General features: G+C 35.4%; 8 protein-coding genes across 8 annotated transcripts; 6 read left to right on the top strand and 2 right to left on the bottom strand.

The window, feature by feature from the left end:
• Positions 1-60: 60 nt before the first annotated feature.
• FDP41_003188 (uncharacterized protein) lies at positions 61-4,935 on the bottom strand (the record flags this gene model as incomplete). Its single annotated transcript, XM_044706464.1, has 1 exon — positions 61-4,935. One exon carries the CDS (start codon positions 4,933-4,935, stop codon positions 61-63), a length of 4,875 nt encoding a protein of 1,624 aa, XP_044562579.1.
• Positions 4,936-5,157: 222 nt separating this feature from the next.
• FDP41_003187 (uncharacterized protein) lies at positions 5,158-6,707 on the top strand (the record flags this gene model as incomplete). The annotated part of the gene is made up of 2 exons (XM_044706463.1): positions 5,158-6,003; positions 6,060-6,707. 2 exons carry the CDS (start codon positions 5,158-5,160, stop codon positions 6,705-6,707), a joined length of 1,494 nt encoding a protein of 497 aa, XP_044562578.1.
• Positions 6,708-6,744: 37 nt separating this feature from the next.
• FDP41_003186 (uncharacterized protein) lies at positions 6,745-9,703 on the top strand (the record flags this gene model as incomplete). Its single annotated transcript, XM_044706462.1, has 6 exons — positions 6,745-7,496; positions 7,584-7,602; positions 7,665-7,884; positions 7,987-8,569; positions 8,724-9,057; positions 9,260-9,703. 6 exons carry the CDS (start codon positions 6,745-6,747, stop codon positions 9,701-9,703), a joined length of 2,352 nt encoding a protein of 783 aa, XP_044562577.1.
• Positions 9,704-9,928: 225 nt separating this feature from the next.
• On the top strand, positions 9,929-12,289 carry FDP41_003185 (uncharacterized protein; the record flags this gene model as incomplete). Its single annotated transcript, XM_044706461.1, has 2 exons — positions 9,929-10,853; positions 11,061-12,289. 2 exons carry the CDS (start codon positions 9,929-9,931, stop codon positions 12,287-12,289), a joined length of 2,154 nt encoding a protein of 717 aa, XP_044562576.1.
• Positions 12,290-13,797: 1,508 nt separating this feature from the next.
• On the top strand, positions 13,798-14,343 carry FDP41_003184 (uncharacterized protein; the record flags this gene model as incomplete). The annotated part of the gene is made up of 1 exon (XM_044706460.1): positions 13,798-14,343. The coding sequence occupies one exon, from the start codon at positions 13,798-13,800 to the stop codon at positions 14,341-14,343; it is 546 nt and encodes a 181-aa protein (XP_044562575.1).
• A 192-nt stretch (positions 14,344-14,535) lies between these two features.
• FDP41_003183 (uncharacterized protein) lies at positions 14,536-16,479 on the bottom strand (the record flags this gene model as incomplete). The annotated part of the gene is made up of 1 exon (XM_044706459.1): positions 14,536-16,479. The coding sequence occupies one exon, from the start codon at positions 16,477-16,479 to the stop codon at positions 14,536-14,538; it is 1,944 nt and encodes a 647-aa protein (XP_044562574.1).
• Positions 16,480-16,526: 47 nt separating this feature from the next.
• FDP41_003182 (uncharacterized protein) lies at positions 16,527-18,446 on the top strand (the record flags this gene model as incomplete). The annotated part of the gene is made up of 1 exon (XM_044706458.1): positions 16,527-18,446. One exon carries the CDS (start codon positions 16,527-16,529, stop codon positions 18,444-18,446), a length of 1,920 nt encoding a protein of 639 aa, XP_044562573.1.
• Positions 18,447-19,184: 738 nt separating this feature from the next.
• FDP41_003181 (uncharacterized protein) lies at positions 19,185-27,785 on the top strand (the record flags this gene model as incomplete). Its single annotated transcript, XM_044706457.1, has 1 exon — positions 19,185-27,785. One exon carries the CDS (start codon positions 19,185-19,187, stop codon positions 27,783-27,785), a length of 8,601 nt encoding a protein of 2,866 aa, XP_044562572.1.
• Positions 27,786-27,946: the final 161 nt, after the last annotated feature.

Raw genomic sequence — 27,946 nt, 5'->3', positions numbered from 1 at the left:
ACAGTTCTTCTCTCAAGTGTTCAATGGTCCATTGAATCCATCATTCCATTCGATCAGCACTCATTCCTTATATGGACATCTACTCTTGAAGATCATAATTCCACAAACACCAAACCTATCACAAACAATACCATACACTTGTCTCAGTGTTTCACCAATTGTAAATAATTGTCCTAAAACAGAAAAATCCAATACACGTGTCGATCTATAAAAATTAATCGATACGACATTATTGATTTGAGATATTTTCACCTTACAATTCAACATGTTATAATCATATTCATGATAACTAGTACCAATGAATTGAAAGAGACTATCTCTTTGTTTTGAATGCTTTTTCATTGCTTGTTCAATCTTGACATGTCCATAATTGGAAATTAAATGATCCAAATCAGAGAGTGATTCATGGGGATTGAAAGTAGGTTTGTTGTTGAGATTGTCATGAGGATTGGGGTCATTACTCAACATACTCCTTCTATAAAAATCATCATAATGATCGTTAACGGTAAAGGAAGAAGATGGAAAACACATGTCCAAGTGGTGAGCAGTAGTAGTCGTAGTGGTAGTAGTGGTAGTAGCCTTATTATTATTACTCCTGCTACTACTCCTACTATTAGTGGTTGTCTTGTTGTGTTGTTGATGGTTCGTCGACTTGTACCATCCATTGCTGAGAAGACTCAACTCTTCATCATTCACGTGACCACCACGAGAGTTGGAATCCCAATGACCTTCTTCTTTGCTTCTATCGGTGGTGTTGGTGGTGTTGGTGGTGTTGGTGGTGTTGGTGGTGTTGGTGGTGTTGGTATTACTGCTGTTGCTTCTGCTGCCTGTAGTAGTAGTAGATGTACCATTCGTTTCGTAGAGTGTATCAATGTGAGCAGTATAGGTCATCATGTGATGTCGTCCATTACTACTACTATTACCATCTGCAGTACTCCCATAGTGGTGGTGGTGGTGGTGTTGATGATAGTGAGGGGAACCAACCTTCTCTTCTTGATCACTCTTCTTGATATGTAAGGAGTATTTGGTTTCAAAAAATGCCTCAAAGGAATGACTATAATATTTCAAAAGAGCAGTCCATTCACCTTCTAAAGAAATGATACCAAGGTGAGGTTGAGAGGATGATGAAGAAGAATGAGAATTGGAGCTAACCAATTGGTTTGGGTTATTAGGATGATGATGGACATTCGAACCAGGAGCTATTTCTCTGCAAGCATGACTATTATAAGAATGATGATGGTGGTGTAGCTGACGAGGAGAATGTGGTGACGAATGGTAGTATGCTTGCTGTTGTTGTTGTTGTTGTGATTGTTTTGAATCAACCTTGGATCTCATCATCATGGATGTGCTATTATTAAATCTACACATGTAATCACTATTAAATCCATCCACTTGAGAATGAATAAATTGAACATTTCGATCATGACTCATTTGAATTAAATAAGTTTCCATATTCTTCCAATGAAATGTAAATAAATAATGTCCATAAGTAACTATATAATAATTACAATCTCTGTTGTAGTAAATTCCAAATAGATCACTCAACGAGTAGGATCTGTCCACCATAAATTTATCCAAATTTGTGATCTTTCTAAAATAGTAATATTTGGCACTCATTTCTTGATCAATCAATGATAATAATTTCTTTTGAATCTGTCTTTGTTTCTCTCCAATCGTATAGGTCATTTGAATAAATTCCTTCAAAGATTGATGTTCAAAATCAATACAATGTAAATGTTCTCTATAATACGAATGTTGAAAAATGGAATGAAAAATAAAAGAACAAAGTGAGGATTGTCCAACAAATCTTGGAGATGAGAATGTTGTTGAATAATCATGGAACCACCACCACATGTCATCATGAGGAGTATAGTCATTTGAATCATATGATCCATTTGAATCGAAAGGAGTTGGTGTTCTTGGTGTTGTGGTGGTGGAGACAGCACTACTATTATAACTACCATTGTTGTTGTTACTGTTGTTACTGTTCATATTATAATTGTTCGTATTGATATAATGATTCGAATTGGATGGAACTCCACGTGCACTTCGAGGAGTGGTCGGTGTCGAGGAATTGGATGATGAATTATCAATGAAAGATGAGAGAGTATTGTTCGAAGATGATTTCTGTAAGGCAGAAGAAGAAGAGAAAGGTACACCACTAGCACCAGTACCACCACCACCACCAGCACTACCTTCAATGAATGCATCATCATCATCTTTCATTTCATCATCGAGTGGAATTGTGGATTCAATACGGAGAGGTGTGGTGGGTGTGGTGGGTGTGTTGGGAGTTGTGGTGACAACTATTCTTGGACTGGTCATTGGATTGTGTGATGTCAATCTATGAGTAGAAGTATTAGTGCTAGTAGTACTGGAATTGGAATGGTTTGACATTTTAACAATATCATATTCTCTTAATTTGGAAATGACCATGGATAAACTTGTCTTTTCATACTTTCGTTTCAATATCATGTATTTATATTGTTGATAAGTATTCTGAGGTGATGATGTATCAATTTCATTCACTGGAATGTAATGTATTAAATATTGATATAATAAATAGGGATGTCTTGTGAGTGCATTGAAATATTTACATGAGTATTTGAGATTGGAGAGAGTGTTGTTGTTGTTGTTGTTGTTGAGGTTCTTTTTTCCAATATCTGTCAAATCGATAAATGTAAAAATATAGAGCCAATAAGAAAGTGATAAATCTAAAAATGTATAATTATTTTGAATGTGAGAAATTTTGACTGATCGACCCATCGATAGTACAGTTTCCAATATTCCATGATTATTGTTCTTTCCATTCTCAGTATTTTTAAATAATGAAACAATGATGGATTTAAATTGCAAACATCGATAATATTGTAATATTTGTGTTAATAATTTGGAATCTTGAATACTTTTTGGAAAATAAATGATTGAATTGGTTGTTGGACTACTATTAGTTGTTGTTGTTGTCGTCGTATTATTTGAATTCAGTGAAGATGGTGATCCTCTTGGAGTGAATAAAGTAAAAATTGATAATGTTCTTCTTCTTGATAAGGATCCACTTGAATTTTCATAATTACAAGTACTAGTAGTAGTAGTGGGAGTATTACCTGTTCTTGGAGTAAGACTGTGCTGTTGAACATCAATCATCATTGCAGGTTGACTAGTATTATTACTATTATTATGGCTATTAGTATGATTTGCTCTTCTTGAAAATATACTTGCAAGACGTGGTGTAGAAACACTAAGAGTGGAACTTGAACTGTCAGATATTCTTGGTGTTAAATTTGATGAAGTGGTGGTGTTAGAATTCAAAGTAGTAGTAGTACTACTACTAGACATGGATAATTCCAATGCACTGTCACTTTTAATGACAGGTAATGACAGTTGTGAATGTTGTGATGATGATTTCATATTTCTTGTATGTGAGTAAGAAGAAGATGTGGGCAGTGAAACTGGTTGAACATTGGATGAAGAAGGTAGTGGTGATGATGTCATGTTCATTGGATGATTGAAATCATCTAAAAGATCATCCAATGAAATGATATCATCGTCATTGAATGATGGAGGAGCTTTGGAAGTAACGAGTGTGGGAATGGTAGTCAGAGTGGTGGTGGTAGCAGTGGTGGTGATGGTGTTGTGAACATTTGCATTCGATGGTCGTGTCGTCAAAGTCAATGTTTGATCAAGTCCATTAGAAACAATTGTTGAATGTTTTTTTCGAATAATAAAACTCTTCAATCTTCGATTCAATGAAAGATTATGAATATTACTACTACTACTACTACTTTCACTAGAGTTCCTACCAGTACCACTACTACTACTACTACTACTATTATTACAATGACCTGTTTGATTTTTCATAATATCAGTACTACTACTACTACTACTACTACTCGTTGAAATTGTATGGAATGGTTTAATTCTTCTTTTGTGTGAATTTGCTAGAGTGACAACCATTCGATACGTTAAGCATTCCAATAAACAATTGATCAAGTGAACTCCACACATGTATTCATTCTCAATATATTTCAATAATTCATCTTGATTTGAAAATTTAAATTTCCTTAATATTTTCATTAAATGATCGTGAGTCCAATCAAAGATGGATAATTGACCAAATGGAAGGTCTAATAGTTGATGTGAGTGATGCCATGATGATGATGATAGGAGAGAAGTGGTGGTGTTGGTGGTGTTTGTGGATGGTGAATGTGTTGTAGATGGTGAGGTCATTGTCGTCATTGGTGTGGTATATACGAGTGTACTACTAGTTGAATGACAGTAATCTTGAAGGAATAAAATTGCATTATTGGCTGCTTGTTGACTCGCTTTATGTTTTCCTCCTCCGTAAAATGGACTCCGTAAAAGTTGATCTGCGATGCGAAGTCGTTGTTGATGGCCATGTTGTTGAGAGGGTAATAGTGATGATGATGATGGTGGTTGTCGAGTGGGAGAGTCGACAATTTGAGATGATGATGATTGACTCCTATTCTTCTTCTTCTTGTTGTGAGAAGTTGTTAGCATGAGATTCATAATGTCACCACCATCATCACCTCCGCTATCTTCGTTGTTGCTCCTACTGTGAGATGATGACACAAATAATTCAAATCCTTTTAGAGGAGGGACAATGGGTGGTGTTGAAGAGGATAATGATGTTACCATTGATGGTTTTGTGTCTACTACTTTGTCATTGGTCATATTATCAGACCTAGGAGTGTAATAGGATTCTGATTCTGCTCTTGTTGTTAATGACATTGGAAGGATGGAAGGTGCTGTCAATGTTTGGCCAGACTCTAAACTGGAAGGAGACAATGTTTTTCGGTCATTGCTAATTTCGGTATTGTTGCGGTTGTTATTGTGATTAGTACAGTTAATCTTCGTGTCCTCCGCCACCTCTTCTGTATTGTTGGTGTGGGAGAGCCTCCGAAGAAGTTTAAACATTTTTTTCGTAGAAATTAACAAAGGATTTGGCAGATGACAAGCGAATCAGAGAAAGGAAAGCTATAACGCTCCTCCTCAGAAAGCATGACATAAACTGAATGGAGGTGAATTTTCAGTGAATTACAATAAAACACAAGGCGATTTACAAATTCGAATAATTCTACGTCAATTCTTGTCGAAAGGGAGAGAGCTTGGTCTTCGTCATGTGTCTCTCCAGTAAACATGTTGGTTCTTGAGGTGGAGGCACACCACGAATACAAATTAAGAAAAAAAAACAGCATTATTTCGGTCTTCAATCGCTTGAATATTTCGTACGACTCATCATTGAGAGGCTCATCTTCATTGCTACTCTCGTTCGCAGAATTTTGTCCCTGCCTAAGGGTACATGTTCTTCCTATTGGCTCACCATTTATCTCGCCAGTATTGAACCCTTCAAGTATCGATGAATTATCCTTGAAAATTAGATTTAGTAGTAACAATACTCCATCCTCGGCGATGACTCTTCTCAATTCATCCACCCTCACAACATCACCAAACAATTCATCCGTTCATATGACCACTCCAAAGGCTCCTAATCAAAATAATGGCACAACCTTTTCCTCATCTTTCCTTTCTACTCCTAATAGATCACAAGCGAAAGCTCTCTCTTCCTTGTATCCCAATATTTCGGAACCCAGAGATCTTTCAAAGCCTCACAGAATAGCATTGAGTCCTATTAAAAGTCCTCTGCACTCAACACTTCAAAATCCAAGCATCAATTCATCGTTCAAAACCTTCAACTCATCAATGGAAACCCCTTCATCTCCCTCAATGTCAGCTGCTTTGAGTCAAACGAAGAGTGCTAAAAAACAAATCGAACACGAGTATCAGACTCTTTTGAACCGAATAAAATTCTTGGAAGAAGAGGAGAGAAGGTCAAGGGCCAAATTGCATCAATACGATTTTATCACTCAAAAGCAAGAAGAAACAAAGAAGCTCAAACAAAATACGAATAACCTCTTTCTGAAAAAAAAGGAACAGGAACTCAAGGAAATCGAAGAAAAATATCAGATTGTATCTTCTGTCAAGGTAAGTGGATGAATTATCATTTTGTTCTTGATCATCACAACCCTTTAAAAACACAGGATGGACATTTGTACGCAAAAGAAAAAATTAAAAACTTTGAAGAAGCAAAAAAGCTTGAGAATTTGGAATTCAAGAAAAAGCTAGAACTATTTAAAGACATTCGTAAAGAACAACAAATGAAATTAGTAAAGTATAATGCTGTCAGAAGAAACGAAATTAAACAATTAAGTGAAAAGATGAAAGAAGAAAATAGAATTAAAAGAGAAGAACTTGCAAAGCAAAAACAAATCGAAAGACAACAAGCTAGAAATAGAAATGAAACCATGTATCAAGAGAGACTGAAGCAAATCCATCAAGAAAAAGAAAAGCAAGTTCAAGCCATAAAATCCCAAAGAATTAGCCTTGATGAGGTTCAGCAATACAGAATTTCTCAGTCACATGATGCTGTCATTCAGTATGCTTTGAGAGAAATTGAAAAGGAACAGGAAACTGCTGTGCAATTAGAAAAATCGATTGAACACTTGAAGAAGAGAGAAGCGGAAGCAAAAAGAAGATTGGATGAAGTGGAAAGAAAATTGCAATCAAGTCCTGCTTCTCCTTCCAATGGACACCGAGATGGAAACTTGAGTAATCTTTCTCTTCTACTTGACCGATCACCCAGATCAAAAAGAGCTAGAGGTTTTGCACGATCTCCCTCTGGCAGATAGTTGATAAACAATTTTTTTCGAGTGCAAAAAGGAAAAAATGATTTCCAATCCTTCTTCGTCATCCTTCATCACCACTTCGGACAGCAGTAGTGGCGAACAAGATCCATCCTCTTCCTCCTCTTCCCATTTGATGGCAACAAGAAAACACATCATGCACCATCATCGTGAAGGTGAAGAATCGAGTACCAATTTAGACTTGTTGGACATTGAAGTGGTCGATGATGAAACTGGAAAAGTTTTAGAAAAAGAAGAAGAATCCGTTGCAGAATTAATTCATGATGACATTGAAGAGCAAGCCAACGGAGAAAACGCAGAAAAGATTGATGGAGATTTGATAGCAGGTGGAGATGATGATTCAAAGGACGATGAAGCAGAACCACCTGCTCCGAAGGCTATCAAAGAGAATTTCGACAAGTTGAATGAATTACTCCAAAAGACTGAAACTTATTCTCGTTTTATTCATGAACATGTCGTAGGTACATTACCTGGCACTCATGATGAAGAAGAACAAGCAAGTGATGAAGAAGAGGAAGGTGAAGCAAACTCGGAAGAAGAAAATGGAAAGAGAAAGCGACGTGGAAGAAAACCAACCACTTCGAATGAATCAGCTCAAAAAAAATTGAAAAGTGTGTTCAGCAAATCGAAAATTCTTCAAACAGCAAATCAAACCATTCTCAAGTATGAACAACCCAAGTACTTAACTGGAACCACTCTCAGAGATTATCAACTAATGGGTGTGAATTGGCTGATCAGTTTGTATGAAAATGGTGTGAATGGAATATTGGCAGAGTAAGTTGTCGAAAAGAAAAACATACGAGAGTATATTATTTTATGTTCATCCTTCAAATTTGGTTCAAACACTAATGACAACAACAGTGAAATGGGTTTGGGAAAGGTAGGTATATTCTCTTTGTAAATTCATATGGCGGTGAAATATATTCATGATGCTTCATTTAGACCATTCAAACCATTGGATTGTTTTGTCACCTCTATGAAAAGGGTGTGAAAGGTCCATTTCTAGTGGTTGCTCCTCTCTCAACTGTATCCAATTGGGTGAATGAAATTGATAAATGGGCACCAGAGTTGGGTTGTGTTCTTTATCATGGAAATAAGGATGACCGTGCAATGATTCGATCTAAAAGCTTTAAAAAAGTGAAAAAGGGTCAAATTTCTGTCGGTGAGTATATTCAATTGACCATTCTCAACCAACATCGCCTCACATACTAATTAACATCACTAACACTACCTCTGCTTGTATATTACACAACCTCTTCCATAGTGGTTTCAAGTTATGAAATTGTAATGCGTGATAAGAAATTTCTTGCTAACAAATTCAATTGGAAATACATTGTTGTAGATGAAGCACATCGATTGAAAAACTTTAATTGTCGACTCACAAGAGAGTTAAAACAATACAATAGTGAGAATCGATTACTATTAACAGGAACACCTCTTCAAAACAATCTCTCAGAGTTATGGTCATTGTTAAACTTTTTATTACCTTCTATTTTTGATGATCTTTCTGCATTTAACAAGTGGTTTGATTTTACAAAGAATCAAGGTACCAATAATGAATATATTGCAAATGAAAAGACTCAACTCATCTCTAAACTTCATAATATATTACGTCCATTCCTGTTGAGAAGATTGAAGAGTGATGTTGATATTGGTATTCCAAAGAAGAGAGAATTTCTTGTCTATGCTCACATGACTCAAATGCAACGAGAATATTATGAGGCTGTCAGGAAGAAGGATTTGGCGCCAATTTTCCAAGACGAAAAGACAAGAAAGGCTTCCACCAATAATTTACTGAATATTCTCATGCAATTGAGAAAGATTTGTAATCATCCATTTTTGATCAAGTAAGTAGAGAGTCTGAGACAATACTCGATCGATTTGAATTATTATCATGACTTGTATTCAAATGAATATCATTCTGGCTTGAATACTGAATCCTATGACTATCACAAATGACTATCATATATTATGATTTACTGAATCCTATGATTATCACAGAGAGTTTGAATCACATTCAGGTGAATCTGAACGTGCCTCCAATAAGAGATTCCTCAAAGAATGTGTTGAAAATTGTGGCAAATTTTCACTCTTGGTGAGAATGTTAGAAAATCTAAAGAAAAATGGACACAAAGTACTTGTCTTTTCATTAATGACTAGATTTCTAGATGTTCTTGAAGATTATATTGAATGTAGAGGAGATATGAAATATTGCAGAATTGATGGATCTATTGCACAGACTGAACGTGAACAAAAGATTAAGGAATTTAATGAAAATGATGATGTGTTTATATTTTTATTATCTACAAGAGCAGGAGGATTGGGTATTAATTTGGTAAGTTGAATGTTGTTGTGTTGGTGGTTGAATTGAAAATAATTTTACTATTTATAATATATGATATATCCTCATTCATGTATGGATCAATGTTGTTGTTGTTGAATGGATGAATCTATTCAATGTGGATTCAATGAATATCAATGTACTTGGTTTTTTGGTTTGGATTTTTTCGGGTTATTCATGGAATATCCTTTTTTAGACTGCTGCTGATACGGTCATTATTTATGATAGTGATTGGAATCCTCAAATTGATTTACAAGCTCAAGATCGTTGTCATCGAATTGGACAAACAAGAAACGTCAGAATATTCAGACTACTCACATTGGACACTGTTGAGAAGAAAGTATTGCAAACAGCGACTAAAAAACTCAAACTAGAGAGATTGATTATCCATAAAGGTAACTTTAAAGGAAATCAACACCAACCAAACAAGATGACCATTACTGCTCAAAATTTATTGGAGATTTTGTCCGATGATAAGGACAGCACTGCTGCGAAGTCGAATACTGGCAATGCTCAACATGATGAAATTGATGATGAGACTTTGGATCGTTTGATCAATGAAAGAGATGAACATTCGACTTTACCTGCCTCTGGAGTGGGCTATGAAGAGGCTCACTTATTTGAAGAACAGTACCACTAGAAATACCCAAAACCATCATTGGCAATAAAACTCGAAAGTCATTTCAGATTAGGAATTCCAGCCAAGAAGTTCTTCGTTCCCTTTCCTCTCTTGAATAATTGAATTCAATTATTCCAGAGTCTCGCACTCGATCGGTCTTTCTCGACATTTCAAACGCCCATTTTTGTCTATAGATTTTTATACTTCTTGCCCAACACATTTCAAATAAAAAACAACAATAGCACCATGTCATCATCTTTGGTACCTCCTCTTAGAGAACAGAATGGTCATCATGATTGGCCAATAATGGAACAACAACACCAGCAACAAGCACCATACTCACGAACCACTCGATCCGATAGCTCAGCTTCGAGCATCAGCTTGTCCTCCGAAACAACATCTTCCATCAAACCCTTTTCTTCCTCCTCTTACTCGGACTTGGTCGTTATGGAGAGTATTGCCGATTCAAACTCGTCTTCTTCAACAACAACAACAAGGAGAGAAGATTTAACATGGATCAATCACCACCAGCACCACCACTCCAATGATGTTGCCACCACATCCCTCACCAACACCACCATTCCTCCTGAAAAAGTTCATTCAGACACCACTTGTTCTCAGAACCAAAGTGTCGTCGCCTTCCATATGCAACAACAGCAACATGTGGCTCCTTCCAACAACAACAACAACAAGGCTGCTCTTTCTCACCACGAATTCCATTCAAATCATCATCATCATCACCATCACTCAAAGAAAATGGAAGAAGGAGAAGCACTACTCAGTTCTCTCTCCAAAATTAGCACTTGCAAACAAAAACCTCATCTCGACAATCAATTTGCACACACACAAGTATGTGTTTGTCCAGAACCATTGTGGTCACAAATTCGTGCTGATGTTGGAGTGATTATTGATATTGATCCTGCATTTGATAATTATTTGGAACTGTTGTTATATCCTGGATTATGGGCCATCATGGTTTATAGAATTGCACATTGCTTGTATTACTTGTTATATTCACCTGATTTGGAAAGAGGTACTTGGAGATTCTTCTGTTGTAAAGTGTTACAATTTTTCAGTAAGCTCTTGTCCATGATTGCGAGGACGTTGACTGGAATTGAAATTCATCCAGGAGCACAGATTGGAAAGGGATTTTTCATTGATCATGGATCAGGTATGTTCATGAGAAAGTTCATGATTGACATGCTCATTTATTATATTTCAATAATTTCAATCATTATGCAAATGACAATTATCTTATGCAAATTGAATATTTATGAAAATATAAACAAATCCTATTTGAAAATAATTGCATTTGAAAATATTAATCCTATAATCCTATTTGAACATTTAATGATTGAATTTCACATGATTCAATTAGGTGTGGTCATTGGAGAAACAGCAATTGTAGGCAATTATTGTACATTATATCAAGGTGTGACACTTGGAGGTACATCAACAACAAAAGGAAAACGACATCCAACACTCGGTGATCATGTTCTTGTTGGTTCTGGTGCAAAAGTTTTGGGAAATATTGTCATTGGTTCCAATGTAAAAATAGGTGCTGGATCTGTCGTTGTGAAAGATGCACCCAGTGATTGTACATTGGTGGGAGTTCCTGCTCGATGTATTAAGAATAAGAAGAGTAGTAGTAGTAGTAGTAGTAGTAGTATCAATAATAGTGTTGTTGATTCAAACAACAACAACAACAACAACAACAATGGTATGATGATCAACAATAACAACAACAACAACAACAACAATATGAACAACAACTCCATATCATCATCTCATGGAGAAAATGAGAGTGGTGATGGTGGTGGTGCTGGAACATTTAACAACATGTTCATATCCTCCTCACAACCTACAAGTCATACTCAGGAAGAACAACAACCACCACACACACCTTTGAATGGTGTTGCTACCACCACCACCACTTCTCATCCATCCAAAAACCTTCATTTAAGCATTGATACCAAACAACAACAACATGCTCCATCATTGACACTCAAAGAAGAAGAACACAAAAATTTCAATTTTGGAGTCCTATCACCAACCACCAATTCGGTCATTAATTTAATGTTAAATGCTTTTACCAAGCAACAAGAAAAAAAGAATATAGATGCATCATCGACTGTCTATCAATATGACGACATTGATGCCCAGGCTATTCGTGCCTTATATTTGAGAGAAAAGAGATTGGAACAAGAAATTGAATATTTGAAAAAGAAACTAAAATTAGCTGGTTTTTCTATTGATGACAGTAGTAGCGATGAAGGTGAAACAAATTTGAAAAATTCAGCAAAGAGAATGATGAGGAATAGAAAAAAACCAAGTCCTTCTACCACCACAACAACCATATCTGGCTCAGATAGTGATACTGCATCAACGGTGGAATTAGTGATACCACCAAACTCTCCACCTCGTCGTGAAAAATTGCCACCAGTTGACAGTAATAGAGATCGAGTACTACGAGGTGGTCCTCATGGTGTAATTTATGACATTGGAGGACATGTTGTGCATCAAATTGCAGACAATGAAGAAGAATGTTTTAAGGTATTATTTGAAAGTACTGATTCAGTCGAACTCGTGGACGGTGGAGGTATTTGAAAAGAATCATTTTGATGGCCATTGACAGTTTGTGGAATTTGTGTTGTATGGTTTTATTGGATATGAAATCACTAATGGACAATCACATCATTCATTGAAATTAATTCTTTGTTTCAACGAAATATTGCTTCTACTTTTATACTAAATGAAAATTTTATTAAAGAATCAGTCTAGTTGACATAAGGGATTATTCAGTTTTTTGCAAAAGGTTGGAAAAGAACAGAAGTGTTTTGTAACGAAAACAATAATAGGCATTGTTTTTATTTGACATATTTTAATTCTAATCTTTTTTTCGACCAATTTATTGATATATATTATTCCCGAATTGATATCCATTCCTGAATGTGGTTTTTCTCAATGAACTCATTGAGTTTTCCATCACATGCTACTATCCATCAATTTCTCGGGACAACTGTACAACAAATAAAGCTTGTTGGTTGACACACCATTTCAAAAAAGGCAGCAACTAACCCATATGTATTGACAAGTAATTGTTGAGTTACATAACAATAACTTGTTAATTTTTATTTTATTTTTACCGAAGAGTGCAATAAACCAAGCCATTAATTGTTTTACAATTCATCTCAAAAGTGAGAGGAGGAAGAAAACAACCTTATGATATACTATTATTGAGTTACATAACGACCATACTCGAATCGGACTTCAAAATATTCATTTATCAAGTTAGGTGATCGCAACTTCAAACTGATCAACCTCCTACAATATGGACGTTTATTAAACTTCGTTCTAAATCAAATTTTATTGTATTTACAAATAACAACGTAATAATATCTTCTCAAATGTATGTTGTTTTATTCCATAATTATTTTCAACAGGAATTGATTATTTAACGCAGTTTATCACGTTCTAATAATACTATTGTTAATAGAAGATGGAAATAGTATTGTTGTGTTATAATATGTTTCTATTTATTTTAATTCGCATGATATGGTAAATAGAGACTATATACTCTTGATGTTGTAATATAGATTGGAATGATTTGATATTTGATTATCAAACAAAATGATGTTTAGAATTGTGAAATCAAATAGTTTTATGTAAGAAAGTTTAAGTTATTGAATAATAGTCTTAAAATCTATGCCTTTTCAAACACGACAATATCAATATGTGTATGAGATATCGATGTAGAAATGGATGATATGTTTTCCATTCAATTACTGTTATTGGAAATCAACAACCACACCAATCTTTCAATTCTTCACTGAAGAACATTCATCTTGCTCTGTTGGCCCAAAAAATTGAACCCAAAAATTTATTATTCACCTTCGGAAACCGGATCATGGTTGCGATCCTCTCTTGTCACAGCATTACATTGGTAGTGGTTTCACATTAGCTTCGTAAGACTCCCACCTGCCCTTTGTAGGCTTATGATAGATACCCTCCAACCGGTGTCGTAGGTTCGTTAATGAGATCTATGATGTAGGGTGGAGTTATTGCCCTGCCGTATTTCAGTGAATAGCACGGACCACCCGTGTTGGCCCAAAAAAATGTCAAAACCCAACGAAACCATCTCATGTAATCACTCAGAACAACACCAACGACAGCATTCGGTTCTCTTTGTTTGTTTGGGAAATATTTGTAGATCTCCGATGGCAGAAATTATCATGAAATGTCTCGTAAAAGAGAAGAAGATTCATCATTTGTGGTATATTGACAGTGCTGGAACAGCATCCTATCATTCTGGAGAGGCACCTGATGAAAGAACATTACAAACATGTAAAAAATATTATCCATGGTTTGATTCATCTGAATTGAAAGCTAGACAAATACAAACAAGTGATTTTGAACGATTTGATTATATTCTAGTCATGGATGAAAGTAATTTGAGAAATGTTGAAAAGTTGAAAAGTAAATTAAATCATCACAACTCTACAATTGTGAAATTATTGGGATATTACGATCCAATCAAAAAGAATTCAATTGTTGAAGATCCTTATTATGGTGGAATGGATGGATTTGAAATTAATTTTCAACAAATTACACGATCTTTGGAGAATTTTATTGACATGGTTCATCAAAACAACAATAATTAATAAATGTATGTGTGGTCAAGAAGTATCACCACCATCACTCACCCCCAATTGGATAACCCCAAAATATAGTAATACTTGTCAAGAGTTATCAATACCATTCACCCATTCACCCCAATTTGTTATCCCCAATGAATCCTATTATAAACAATACCATCACCCCAATGAATCCTATTATAAACAATACCACATTGATTACAATTGATAATATTCCATAATTGGTCTTGCAATCACATTTAACAAAAATCTCAATACATTCCATGGTAATCTTCTCATCATACTCACATGTCTATTGTAAAATGCACTATATTCCACACATGGTGTACATCCTCGATTCATTTTAAATTTAGAAGCACCACTGGATTGATTAAAGAATGCATTTTCTTGTTGAGCTAGTTTCAATAAGAGTGCAGAAAGTAATCGATAGAGTGGAATGGATTTTTGATTGAGTGTTGTTCGATATCCTAAAATTGGACATGTCATGACACGAATCCATTGAGGTGTGGTGGTATGAAGTGTGGTGGTGGTTGCTGTGGTTGCTGTGGTGGTATTGGTAGTAGTAGTAGTCACAAGAGTAGTCACACCATGTGATGATGATGATGAATTTGAAATCACACATTGTTCATTCATAGAATTTCCACACGTTTCAACAGGAAATGATTTAATGAAATATCCAATCACTCCATCTATTAATTGAGTTTCTCTATTATATAAACACTTGTATTGAATGATATTATTTTTAAGAGTTTCATAAATAAATGTTGGTGTGAATTTGATATTACAATCAGAATATTTTCCAATATATAACATGTTATAAATTTCAACCATTTGATGAATATAGGGATGATAGGAGTGTTGTTCATTCAGATCATTATGAGTATGTTCATGTTGAGTATGATTGGAGGAAATGCAAGAGTGTTGTTCATTCAGATCATTATGTTCATGTTGAGTATGATTTTGTTGTTGAGTGTGTTCATGTTGTTCTTGTTGTTGAATATCATCTTCCATCATCACTTTTAATAAATCTTGATTCGAATAAATATCATAGACATGTTTTGTAAATTTGGAAAGTAATTTCTGATCATCTTTGACATCTCTTTTTTTAAGAGCATTGTTTAATTGAGAGGATGATGCATCTCTATTGCTAGAATTGTTATGAATAGTATTAAAATTATTAGAATTATTAGAATTATTATTAGAATTATTATTAGAATTATTAAAATTATTAATCATGCTATAATTACTACAATTCAATGTATAAATCATTCTTGATGGTATGGATTGATAACCAATGTCATGAAGAGTTTGTAATATTTTTGAATAGATTTGTGTATTTAAAGATCTCATCATTAATACATGTTGTGGATATTGTTCAATTAAATAATCTGTTAATTCTTTATACATGTCAAATCTCGAATATAAATCACCATGATATAAATTTGTTGATAACATTAAATTTCCAATAATAATCACTTGATCTAATTTGGTATATTCCAATAATTTACTAAATAAATCAATTAATCGTTCTACTCCATAAATGATATACTTGTTAATCTCATGATCATTGATATATAATTCTGCTTTGCCATATGAAATGTAATGATGATAAGGAGAGAGTGTGAATAAATTATAAGATTCATGTTGAATGTGTCCAGAATTAATAGTAATTGGAATGATTCCAATCAAAACATGTTGTTGTTGGTGATCATTAGGATTGGAATGAGGAAGGGTATTGACAGTATTGATAGTATTGATAGTGGAATGAGTGTTGTTCAATAGAGGAATAACTGTGTTACCATCACCACCACCACCACCATCACCACCACCACCACCATCACCACCACCACCACCATCACCACCACCACCACCATCACCACCACCACCACCATCACCACCACCACCACCATCACCACCACCACCACCATCACCACCACCCGTAAGTTTGTAAACTTTAATAAATTTTAAAAGAGTGGATGCCACATGAATATTTTCAATGATACATGTTTGAAGATGGGAATGATATTTGGAATAAATGTGAATGAAATCATCATTTTGTTCGAGATGAGAGTGATGATCATCATCATTCCGAATGTTTGAAAGTCGATTGTCTTCTGCAATTTCAAAACGATACTTGTTCATCTAATTTTTTTTTGTAGTGTGAATTCACGTGTGAATCGATTAAAAAAATGAGCGTAACACCCTCATCACCATCCTCCTCCTCCTCCTCGTTAGACTCTTCATTAGACTCTTCATTGACCACCCGAGACACCACCACCACCACCACCACACACCCCTCTCTGAAATCATCATCAAAAAGTTCATCATGTCCACAACAGGAACATCCTACTCAATGCCATTTCTATGTCAAACAAAAACATCGATTTTGTAAGAGAGAACGAGCACCTAATAGCCTCTATTGTCATACTCATACCATTCATGATGATGGTCAAGATACTGCAACTACAAAGAAAAACACTCACATCTCATCATCCTCATCATCATCATTGACTACTACCAATAGTACTACTACTATCCAACAAGAACAACATTCATCTCAACCAATGAAACGAGTGCCATGTCCCATCGATCCTTCTCATAGCGTTTATGAATATCGATTGAAGAAACATTTAAAAATTTGTAACAAATCTCTCTCACAGAATCGAATGATGCAACAACCCTATTATTGTCCATCTATTCATTATAATTATTTAAAGAATTATCATCATTATGATCACACGAATCACAGTAACCTCAATAACAACACCACCACCAACAACACTAATCAGAACCATGATTACACCAACAACAACAACAACATTAATAACAACACCACCAACAACAACAATAACACTACAACATCCATTTCATTCACAAACATTGGTGACCTCTTTAAACATCATTCTGAATATTTTAAAAATTTAATTTCAAAAATTAATTATTTATATGACCACCAATTACAAATCAACACTCTCATTGAAGAACACATGAATGAGGATTATAATTTCATTCAATCATCTACAAATGATGATGAAGAGTTTAGAGAAAAACATCACAAACAGCATTGTTCAATTATTTATAATATTCAACACTCTCAATGTCTTTCACATGATTTTGATTATATTGAATTTGGATGTGGAAAAGGATCATTGAGTTATTGTGTGAGAAGAGCATTGATTGATATGGCAATATTAGAGAGAAGGAAAGAATTACACAAACGTGAAGATCAAATGAATTCTATAGAGCATTCTATGAAACCTATGAATACAATTGAGAATTCTGTGGAGAATTCAATAGAGAATTCAATGGAAAATTCTATAATGAATTCAATAGAGAAGAATTCTTCTGCAACATATAGGATGCCAGAACATTCTAAACAAAATGCAATCACTCCCAAAGTCATTTCCAATCAAACCTTTATTTTAATTGATCGAGAAAATCAAAGAAGAAAAGTCGATAATTTTATTAAATATGGAACTCGATTGCACAACAATAAGAATCAGCCACAAGATGGAATCACAGCAGAGATTGTCAATGTTGAAAGAATTCTTGCAGATATTGGAGACTTGGATTTATCTCAAGTGAAATGTATTGATAGTCATGCTGGTGAAAATGTTATCAAAGGGATGAACATGATCACCACCACCACCACCACTAGTAGTACCACTCGTACCAACAACAACAATAACAACACGACTAGCACAACTACTACTACTACTAGTAGGGATACGACTAGCACTACCAACAATAACAACACTACGAGTAGTGAAACCAGGGATATCACCACAATTTTCTCAGAAAGCGACAACATGATGTTGACACACACATGTTGTTCTCAATCTATTTATAGACACACCATTTCCATATCCAAACACTTGTGTGGAATTGCAACCGATTTAACACTCTGTTGTTTATACTCTCTCAATACAACCATTCCTCACAAAAATAAGGGAATATTCATTGCATTGTGTTGTCATCACAAATGTACCTTTGATGGATATATTAACAAACAATTTCTACATGATTGTGGAATTAATGAAACTGATTTTAAAGCAATGACTTTATTGACATCATTTGCAACTTGTCAATTCTCCAAGTTATCCAAGTGAAGAATTATCCAAGTGAAGAATATGGATGGTCCGATGAAGAAAAAGAAATTATTGGATTGAAATGTAAGAGAATTTTAGATGTTGGAAGATTGGAATTTTTAAAATCAACAAAACAATATGAACATGTGAAATTAATTTATTATTGTAAGAAAAATGTCACTTTGGAGAATTGTATGTTGGTGGCGTTCTCAAGAAAGACCATTTGAATTTTTCATTCATTTGTTAGTCCATCTGAAAGTCCATTTGAATTTTTCATGTTGGTTGTTGAAGAGGTTGTGTTGAAGAGGTTGTGGTCACATCATGAAAACTAACTTGATTCTTGTGGATTTAAAGTTTTTAGAGAGTGTGTGTTTGGCCAAAAATGTCGAGTTGTTGCTATGCTATGGTGGCATAATCACATGTAAACATAGTGAATTTTGTAGATGCATGGTATCATGGCAGAACACAGCCTCCACCACCGTACCCACCACCACCATACGGCAACCTTACGCAGTCAAAAAAACTCGTTACGTGTTTTGAATCCGAATAAATCGTTCATCTGTCAACAATCAAAAAATTCCTTTACCATCGTCGCTGCACACCACCAACTCAAACCACCACCTACTCACCGGTTGATCAATGATATCCATCCCAACACACAACAACATTTCAACAATTATTGAACTCTAATCATCATCATAATAATAATAACAGTAATCATCATCATCATTACATCACTCCAACATGATCATGAATCAAATGTCCACTCTCGAAAGGAGAGCCCTTGATTTAATGTTGAGAATTGAAGAGGCACGTCGATGGATTCAATACATGATATCATCATCATCATCATCAGCATCACCACCACCACCACCACCACCACTGACAACATCTTCACAACAACAGTTACCAGCAGTTGTTACTCTGTCCAACAACAACAGCAACAACACCACCACCACTCCATCATCTTTCAATCATGACAACAATAACACCACCACCAATAATAATAATAACTCCACCACCACCACTCTGAACACCACCACAACAACACCCTTCTTCTTCTTCTTCCCTCCCAATGTACTTTGTTTTGCCAATTATTTACGAGATGGTGTCATTCTCGCTCAATTAGGTAAAATTCTCTCTCCTTCTTCAGTGACTAAAATTCATCAACACAAAAAGGGAAGTCTCTTACAAATATTAGCTATTGAAAATATCAATCAATTTTTCAAAGCATGTCAAGAGATTGGATTTCCCAATGGATACATGTTTCAAATCAATGACTTGTGGGAATATAAAAATATATTCAAAGTTGTTCAGACCATTCATTCACTTTCCTTGTATTTGAGTAGTCAACGACATCGATTTGGATTCGAAGGGATTACTTCCATTCATTATCGATTTAAATCGAACGAGGATCAGAGTCAGAAGGAGGATGAAGAGGAGCATGAGGAGGAGCGAAGAGAGCATGTTGTGGTTCCGAGCAATAGTATGGTCACTCTGACCACCACCAATACTACTACCAATACTACTACCAATACTACTACCAATACTACTACCAATACCACCACTCCCACTTCTTTGACCACCACCAATACTAGTACCACTCCAACATTGGAGGTGTTCAATCATGTGCATTCCATTCTTCACTACACTGATGAAGATGTTAAAATTAATATGGAACATTTAGAGAAATTGAATGATGCGAGTAGAAACTATTATTCATCATCCTTACTGAAGAGTATGATTCATAAATTGAACAATAGTAGTAGTACTACTACTACTATCACTCATTCAAATACTAGTATTGGTAGTAGTATTGGTAGTAGTAATTGTACATTGGATCATTCCAACAACAACAACAACAACAAATGGAAAAACACAACTACTACCACCACCACAAAAACAAACCAAGTGTCAGCAACAACAACAACAACATTAAAATCCTCCTCCTCCTCCTCTTCCTCACAACAACAACAACAACCACCCTCTGCAACCACCAACACCAACACCACTTCTACACTTTCATCAACCACTACCAACACCAACACCACCACTCACCTTAATGCTACTTCCTCTTCTTCTTCAACTACTACGATCTCTCTTACCAATAACAATAACAATAACAACAACAACACAAATACCACTACACCATCTTCATTGAGTCAACAACTCTCTCCAATGGATGGTCACAGTGGTGGTGTAGTGATACCAATTGGTATCGATGATGATGATGAAACAAGTACTTGTTCAAGTCAATCCAATACATCTTCACTCTCTGCCATCATTTCACCCTATACAGTGGATATTGATATGTGTTGTATTGATGAAAATTATGGATGTGGAAAATATTTATTCATGTTGTCGTCATCGTCATTGTCATCTTCATACGATCAGAATCAATCATCGACGATGACTCCATTTCATGCAGGTCAAGAATATGCATTTCGATTGATTGCCAAAGATTCTGAAGGAGAGAGAATTGAAATTGGTGGAGAGACATTTGTTGTGAAATTATTTTATAATCATCATCATCATGATTGTGCTCAGAATATTAATAGTAATAGTAATAATAGTAGTAATAGTAGTAGTAATGGCAATGGAAATGTAGTATCCCCTCTTCTGGTGGAATCCTCCTCTTCCAATAATACTCGCACTTCTTCTTTGGATCCCATTGAACAAATGTTCTCAGAAATCATTCAACTCTTAGAAGATCCAACACTCGTAGTAGTAGGGAACAATCCAATTCCATCCAATGGATCTCATGAACCATCAACACCACCACCACCACTACCATCAATGACGTCCAATACTACTATGAATACTACTACTATGAATACTACTACTATGAATACTACTACTATGAATACTACTACTATGAATACTACTACTATGAATACTACTTCATCATTTAAGGATTCTTCTCTCTTCATTCAAATTCCAACACTCACAGCTGTCAACAGGATGAGAAGTGCCAGTCGAATTGGACCAAATATGAGCAGTCCAACCACTTCCACCTTTTCACCACGCAAGTCATTCCTATTATCATCATCATTATCAAACACTACTACTCCTCAAATGTCCATTCTTCTCAATTCCAATACTATGAATACCACCACCACCAACACCACCACTACTCCTACTTTTGACAACAATACCAACACCACCACACCAATCACAACAACAACACGCAAGTTAGTGATCGAAGGAAAAGTGGAAGATTTACATAACGGTCTTTATCAAGTCACATTCACACCTACCAAATCTGGAATTTATTCACTTGAAATTTATCTAGTCACGGATGCATCTGAAAATTCTTCGACGAGCTCAAATTCACCACAATTATTATCCATCACCACCAATCCATCCACAACAACAACTACAAGTATCACTCCCACCACCACCACCAACACGATTCATTCTTCTTCATTGACACTACAACTTGTTAAATGTTGTCCTCTCTCTATTCATGTTCAATCAAGTCCATATTCAGATCCATCCAATTGTTTAGTCTGTGGTAGAGGTATTGAGAGTAGTGTTGCAGGTGTGGAATCTGTATTTTATTTGTATTCAAGAGATAAATTTGGAAATCGAGGATTAGGAAATGAAAAATTTAAGGCTCAATTGATCATGTTAAGTAGTAGTACCAATACCAATACCAGTGAAGAGGGAAACAGAAATAACAATTCAAATAACATAATTCCATGTCAATGCAAAGATTATCAAAATGGTATCTATGAATTTAAATATTCATGTCCAATGAGTGGAATCTATCGATTGACCATTTCACTGATTCAACAAGAAGAACACATTGTGAAAATTCGAACCATTCGAGTCCTTTCATCCACAACCTCCACAACCTCCACAACAACAACCTCCACAACAACACTTCCAACATTCTTTGAAAATTCACAATCACCAACAACCATTCATCCATCATCTCGAGGTTGTGGTATTATTCCTAATATTCCCAATACTACTATTATTTCTAATACTACTATCACTCCTACTGGTACTCCTACTGATACTCCTACTACTTCCACCAATCCTACTTCCACTCGTATGAATTATTTCATTGAAAGTTTCATGAGTGATCATGTAATGGTCATGGTCAAAGATGTTGGACAGAGTGATGCTAGCAAGTGTGAAATTATTACTCCTATTCAATCATTGTATAGAGCTAGCTCTGAATTGCAATCTTTTATCATTCAAGCAAGAGATCGACATGGTAATAGGAGATCATCAGGTGGAGAATTATTCAAAGTCTATTGGATTGATCAATTAAAAGAATCATCCTCTCAACCACAGCAATCTCAACCACATCATCATCAACAACAAGAATTATTAGAATTGATCGATCACAACGATGGAACTTATCAAGTCACATTTAGTATTTCACATGCCTCTAGATATGAATTAATTGTATATTTAAATGAGAATTTGGTGTGTCAAAGGAGTGTCATTGTGGTGGATAGTGGTCATTTAGATCCGACTCAATGTAAATTAATTCAAGTCAAATCTAATCATCATGATGATGATGGTTGTGATATTCTCAATAAGAATCTTTTGATTCATAACATAGATAGTATGAATAATAATATTCATCCTAGTACCACTACTACGACGACTACTACTACTACGATGAACAACATGATGTGGACGAGTGTGGCTGGTCAATGTATGGATTTTATCATTGAATTATGTGATGAATTTGGAAATAAGCTCATTCAAAATGATCCTATCGATTACAGTGGATGTTTTAGTGTGGTATTGACATCCAAAACCACTCTAGAACAATATGATCTTGATCATGGTGCACCATGTATTAGCAATAGTAGTACTAGTAGTAGTAGCAGTAGCAATAATTATAATAATAACAACAGTACAAGTAGTACTACTATGACTAGTACTAGTACTACTACTATAAGTACTACTTCTATGGACACTATCCATCATCATTCTAGAAATCCGTGTCCATGGACAATGAAATGCATTCAAATCGATACTTGTCATGTTCAAATTTCAATCATTGGTACATTGGCTGATATCTATACCATGGAAGTCATTTATTCAGAAGAAGAAGAAATTCACACTGAAGAGGATCGATCTATAACCACCACCACAACAACAAGCACTCTGACCACCACCACCACCACCACCACCACTCCTAATCATTCAACTCATCGATTTACCATTCATGGATTTCCATGTGATTGGACTGTTTTACCTTCTAGTCAACACATTCATGATATTCAATTATCAGGTGAATGTTTGAAATGTTGCATTCAACATGAAAAATCTACATTCCACATGATCTTGAAAGATATTTATGGAAATATCACAGGTGTACCTCAATCACAGACTTGTCATGTTGAATTGGTACAGGAGATGAGAAGAATTCAAGAAAATAATTCTTCATCCAATGATTCATGCATGCATGTTGTTGTTCCATGTTCAGTAGTAGAGTGTGTGGTGGTTCCAAATGGAATGGATGATGATGGATGGATGATGATGGATGGTATGGTCCATCAAAAACCATCACCATCACCACCACCATCACTACTGCCATCATCACTTGTCTCTCATCACCAAGGAGGTAGATATTATTTGGCTCATTTCACACCCACTCATTCTGGAACATTTCATATTAAGGTCAAGATTGGAGATTCCATGTTGTGGCCACATGTTTCATCCATTTTCATTCAACCACGTATTCTTCCAATCATTAGTGATGGTAGTAATAACAATAGTTATAGCAATAGCAATAGTAGTAGTAGTAGTAGTTCGACTCTGGTTGACTCTCAACAGGTCTTGATTAAGAGTAGCAACAATTACAACAACACGATCATCAATTCAACAACGAGTACCACTGGTTTGGACATGACAACAAGTGTTATGACTCCCTCTTCAACTCTTTCAAAGGATTCATCAGTCATCACATCATCCACTAGCACCACATTATCATCATCTTCATCATCATTGACAACAACAACAACAACAACTCAAACCAACCATTCAATCATGTCTTCACTTTCTTCATTTTCAGATCGTGATTTATTAGTGAGTATAGGTTCAGCACTCTCTCTTGAAAGTGAAGATGAAACATTAAATGAAGAAATGAATTTATTACGAAATCAATTAGTGAAACAAATTAAGAATAATACACGAATTGAAAAACAAGTCAGAGATATTGAAAGAAGAATTCAACTCTTAATGAATAATCAAGCAAAATTGGAACAAGTTTTACAAACGAAGGGTGGATTGGTGAGATTTATCATTTCACGAAAGAGATCGAGTGAAAGTGCACTTGGAGGTCATTCACTACCAACACTACAAGTACTAACACCACTACAAGTACCAACACCAACACCATCACGTGAGACCCATGAGATGACCATGTATACAACAGGTACTACTACTACTACTTTATTGGAGGATTCGAAGAATAATACAAACTCTTCAACGACGAGTACTACTCTTGCTTCTACCACCAACACTACTTCTACTACAACGAGTACTACTCCTCCTCCTCCTCCGAATAGTAATAGTAATACTCATCTCCTCTCTCAAGAAGGTGCCTGTACACTCTTCTATTCTCATTTATTTTACATTTTACAAACAGAACCCATTTATTTGAGTCGTCTCTTGTACATGGTACCTTCGGACAAATTGGATACCTTTTTAGAGTCAGTCATTTTATCCTTATATGGTTATGCTTTTAGTGCCCGTGAAGAATATTTATTGTTGCGATTATTCAATCACACCTTACAGATGGAATTGGATCATTCCTCAAAAGTGAGTTCCTTTCTCTCCTCGAATCCTGTTCTTCCTAAAATGATTCTCACTTATGGACGTCGAATTGAAGGTAAACGTTTTTTACAGAAATATCTCTTTGAACCATTCATTGCACCTCTTTTGGAAGAAAAAGATTTAACACTCGAATTGAATGCTGTTAAAATATTGAAAGAACACATTTCAAAACAAGAAGTTGAGACTGGTGTGAAATGTGGAATTAATTTACGTGAAATTACCTATGAAAAAGCCATTCAACATGATTTTATTCGACGCATTGTTGAGAATCGTGTTCGTAAATTGAGTGACATTTGTTCGAATATTTTGAGAGGATTGTGTGAACATGTTCAACAGGTACCTTATGGACTTCGATGGATTTCTAAACAATTTAATACTCTTTTAGAAGAACAAGTTCCACATTCAACACCCATTCAACGTGCCAGTGTGATTGGTTATTTAATTTATTATCGATTTTGTAATCCATCGATTGTGGCATGTGATGCATTTTTATTGACACGAAAAAAAATTTCTCTTTCCATGCGTAATAATTTGGTGAATATTTCCAAAGTATTAACAAATTTAACGAATAATGTCTTGTTTGATAGCAAAGTAGAACAACCCATGGTCGTTATGAATCAATGGATCAAAGATCATCAACAATATTATATGGATCATTTCATTACTCCATTGATTGATGTGGAAGATCCTGAAGAGGCACTTGGAGTTCATCAATATTTGGAATTGACTCAACGTCAAACTCCTTCCATTACCATTAGTGTGAATGATTTGATACAAACTCATCAATTGTTGTGGACTTTTAGGGATCAAATTTGTTCAAGTCCATGTGGTGGTGGTCAGAGTGGTAGTGCTAGTGGTGGTAGTGGTCATCTTTCAGGTGGTAGTGGCATTTCAAGTGAGAGTATTGGTAGCAGTGGTAATAGTAGTAGTGATAATGGTAATAGTAGTAGTAGTGGTAGTGGCAATGTGGATCCATTGAGAGTTCAATTGAATCTATTGGGAGATCCAACACCCATTCAACATTCCATTGTGATGAATCTCTTGTGGACTCATCAACGCAACAATAGTTTGTCTTCAAGTCAACAACATCCCTCATCAAGTTCCATCATCACCTCCTCCATCACCTCCTCATGGTTACCCTCCTTTCACACTCAACAAACTCACAAAGAGAATCCCACTACGACTCATCATCACAAAGAGAATCTCTTCTCTTCTTCTCTACCACCTTCTTCACCTGTGCATTTGTCTGTGTCCACACCACCACCACCACCACCACCACTAATACCACCACCACTGCAGCAGCAGCTATCATCCTCCACAGTGTTCAACAATAACCACCATCACTCTCATCACTACCACAACAACAATTTCAACAATAACCACCATCACTCTCATCACTCTCAACAATTACATTCATCCTCTTCTTCAGGAGGACTAATGTCAGAAGAAATTCAATTGAAACTCATTGTACCATCCTCTCAATTGGATCAATATGAACAAGATTCTACCATTTTAGAATCACCTCAGTATATTTATGAGAGATCCAAAAATAATTTGAAATCTATTATAAGAAATGTGACTAGTGACCATTTGATTGTCGATTCCATGAGTGAAACATTACACAATTGTGAAGAATATTTTAAGAAGAGAATGTCTGCGAGTATGAGTAGTGACATGACCACCACTCTCAGTGAAGAAAAGGCAAGAAAATTGTTCAACAAAGTACAAGATTTGAAACGAGATTTGATGAAATTAGAAGAATTGAAAATACTTGTTCCCAAAGAAACGACTACCAAATATAGAAAGTTACTCATGGACATTATTAAGGAAATCCAAAACAAAAAATACATGAGAGAAAAACAAAGAAGAGAAATTCAACGATTACAAGATTCTCTCACTCAACTCACAGAACACTATCAATTCTTGATTGAGAAAACAAAATCACTTCGAGAATTTATTGATGATTGCAGAAAGAGACAATACGAAACAGATCTCAAAAATAAGAAGAAAAAGAATACGATTTACAAATTCACATACAAACAATTGCATGATAAGAATAAGGTGATTCATGAGATGCATCATTTACACAAAACGAAAATGACTTTTTATATTGCCATGAAAGAACCAGGTGTATTTCGTGTGGAATCGAAATTAGATCAAACCACAGTGGGACATTTTACACTCATCATTGATGCACTTTTAGATGCACAGGAAAAGGGTCAACATTTATTGAGTGTTGATGACTTGATGAAAGAGTATGTCAATCATTCACAACAACAGAATCATGCATCTTCAGCATCACCACTACTACCTCAGTCATTGGCATCATCCACAACATCCTCTTCAACATCGACTTCTTCATCCTCATTGATCACCACAGCATCAGCAACAACCAGCACCACCACCAGCACTACCACTCATGAACACGAAGCAGAATCTTCTCATGGTGGCAGCCATTCTGCATCATCACCACGACATTTGAAAATTATTCTTAATGTGGATAATACTCTGAATGTGTTGAATAAGCTCTTTGCAACAACAAGTAATCATTGAACCTTAATAGAAAATGTTAGAGGAAGAAATGTGAGAATGTGAAAGAGCATTTCAAATGGCAAGTCACCTAATGTGTTGTTGTTCAGAACCTCACAACGAACTCAAATACTGAAAGAAGTAAGGGAAAATCAAAATAAATAGTGTTGCCTTCAAGAGATGAG

Source organism: Naegleria fowleri, assembly GCF_008403515.1.
Source record: "Naegleria fowleri strain ATCC 30894 chromosome Unknown tig33, whole genome shotgun sequence".
In the NCBI taxonomy this organism is placed as follows: Eukaryota; Heterolobosea; class Eutetramitea; order Acrasida; family Naegleriidae; genus Naegleria; species Naegleria fowleri.
The sequence above is the reverse complement of the archived record's forward strand: the minus strand, read 5'-3'. Positions and strand labels throughout refer to the sequence as shown.